The following is a 2,139-nucleotide window of genomic DNA, read 5'->3' as shown; positions in this document are numbered from 1 at the left end:
TTGTTTTCATTTTCTTCAGCTTTAACTGCGCCACATTAGCAAACTAAATTACAAAGTAACTAAATTATAAATACTATGTCAAATGTACTTTAAAATTTAAGACTTATCACAACTGTAAAAATATAATGAGGAAAATATGTCTAGAATCAAAGAAATACTAATTCTTTTAACAGCTTTATTGAGATATAATTTACATGCAATTTTAATTTACATGTACAGTGAATGGTTTTTAGCATATTCATAGTTATATGAATATGCACAGTTTAGCAACCACTGCTGCTATTAGTTGTGGTGGAGATGATGCTGATTCCCGGTGACTGTACGGGCAACCATTACCATAATCTAATTGCAGAACATTTCATCATCCCCAAAAGAAACCTTGTACCTATTAGCAGTCACTATCATTTCCCCTACTGCCATCTTCCTTTCCCATGTGATTCTGTCTCTACAGTCTTGCCTATCCTGGATAATTCAAATAAATAGGATAAGAAAACATGACGTCCTTTGTGACCGATTTTTCACTTATTTAATAATGGTTTTGAGGTTCACCCATTTTGTAACATGAATGAGAACTTCATTCCTTTTGAACGTTTGAAAAATAGCACACTGTGTGAATATACAGCATTTTGTTTACTCTCAGTTCAAGGACATTTAGGTTGTTTTCCACTTTTTGGCTATTAGGAAGAATACCACTTTAAAGATACATGTATAAGTTTTTGAATGGTCCTATGTTTTCATTTCTCTCGGGTATATATGCACCTAGGGATGGAATTGTTGGAACAAACGTTTAACATTCTGAGGAACTGCTGGACATTTTCCTAACAGCTGTACCATTGTACATTCCCACCAGCAACATACAGGCGAACCAGTTTCTCTAGCATTTCTGCCAACACTTTTAACGGTCTGTCTTTCCTATGATATCATTCTATGTATTACATCTTATAGTTTAATATTCCACAGAATGCTACAGAAAGATGAACTAAAGCTCAGTGGGACATTTATATTGGAATATTTTTCAATCCAAGAGAAGTTTTGTAGTACTCTTCCCATTTGCATGCTTTTCCTTCTGATCATCAGACACCCGTCTAAATACCTAGGAAGGGGTTCTTGGTAAACTCCAGGACATTCTCAAAGTTTATCCCCTGAGTAACACTGATGTTGAGAACGGAGCCAGGGATGTCCACATCATTATTCCACAAACCCAAACAAGGAAAACACTCAGTGTTAAGGGTACAAGCATCTGACTCCTTTAGAGCCTACTTCTACTGTGGTTATTATTATTTTCACCCTCTGGTTACAAAGCTAAATAAGAAATTAAAAATCCCAGGTGAAAACCTATCTATATCTTCATCAGGACACATTCACCGGCTAGGGGGCTGTGCTCCAAAAGGCTGGCAGCACGGGACTGTAATTAACTCCTGATACTTAACTGCTCTCAGGGATCCACACAATACAAATTTACGTAACACAATCAGAGGAAACTCATTTTTCAATCACCTGTATCATTTAATAATGTCCACTTACTTTCAGGTTTTGCATCTGCTGCTGCGTGGCGCATACTTTTCAGCTGGTTTTGTACTCTTTGTAGTCTCTGCACTGCATGAAAGAGCTTTAAAATACAATTTACTATTACTTGGTTAGTCTATTGAAACTTACCACTCAAGTAAGGAAACATACAAGTTTCACATAGTTCTTGAGATATAAAAAGAGCCAATAATAAGAACTAAGAAAACTACTATTACCAACCCAAAATATTAACTGGCTCTGTTAATACCATTTCATGTAAAAACATTTATGAAAAAAACATTCAGAAACTTCAGTAGTTACATGTTGAATTTGGTGATCAAGGAAAAACATAGATTTTTCTTGTTACAATATGGTATTCTTAATTCTAAGGAACAATAACATATTCAAAAATAACATCTCAACACTGGAAGGGGAGAGAAAGGAATAGTCAGAAACATCCCCATAGAAAGCTTGTAAGTCCATATTCTGCCTATAACTGATTGGAATACCTAAAATGGGACTACAACATGCCCAGTGAAGGAGGCTTCCTGTGGAGCCTTTGCAATACATAAGACTATAGGCAGAAGCCTGAACCACATCCAGATCTCCAGAGATGGGAAATTTCCACTTGAA

General features: G+C 35.9%; 1 protein-coding gene across 1 annotated transcript in view; it reads right to left on the bottom strand.

Moving 5' to 3' along the window:
* Positions 1-2,139, bottom strand: part of IFT81 (intraflagellar transport 81 homolog (Chlamydomonas)) — a 176,567-nt gene that overhangs the window by 123,115 nt on the left and 51,313 nt on the right. The window contains 1 exon segment of the mRNA XM_006878371.1: positions 1,525-1,609. Coding sequence (XP_006878433.1) covers positions 1,525-1,609 — 85 coding nt within the window.

This window comes from Chrysochloris asiatica, unplaced genomic scaffold (genome assembly GCF_000296735.1).
Source record: "Chrysochloris asiatica unplaced genomic scaffold, ChrAsi1.0 scaffold00078, whole genome shotgun sequence".
Lineage (NCBI taxonomy): Eukaryota > Metazoa > Chordata > Mammalia > Afrosoricida > Chrysochloridae > Chrysochloris > Chrysochloris asiatica.
Note: the sequence above shows the minus strand (reverse complement) of the source record. Positions and strands in the feature narration are given on the sequence as shown.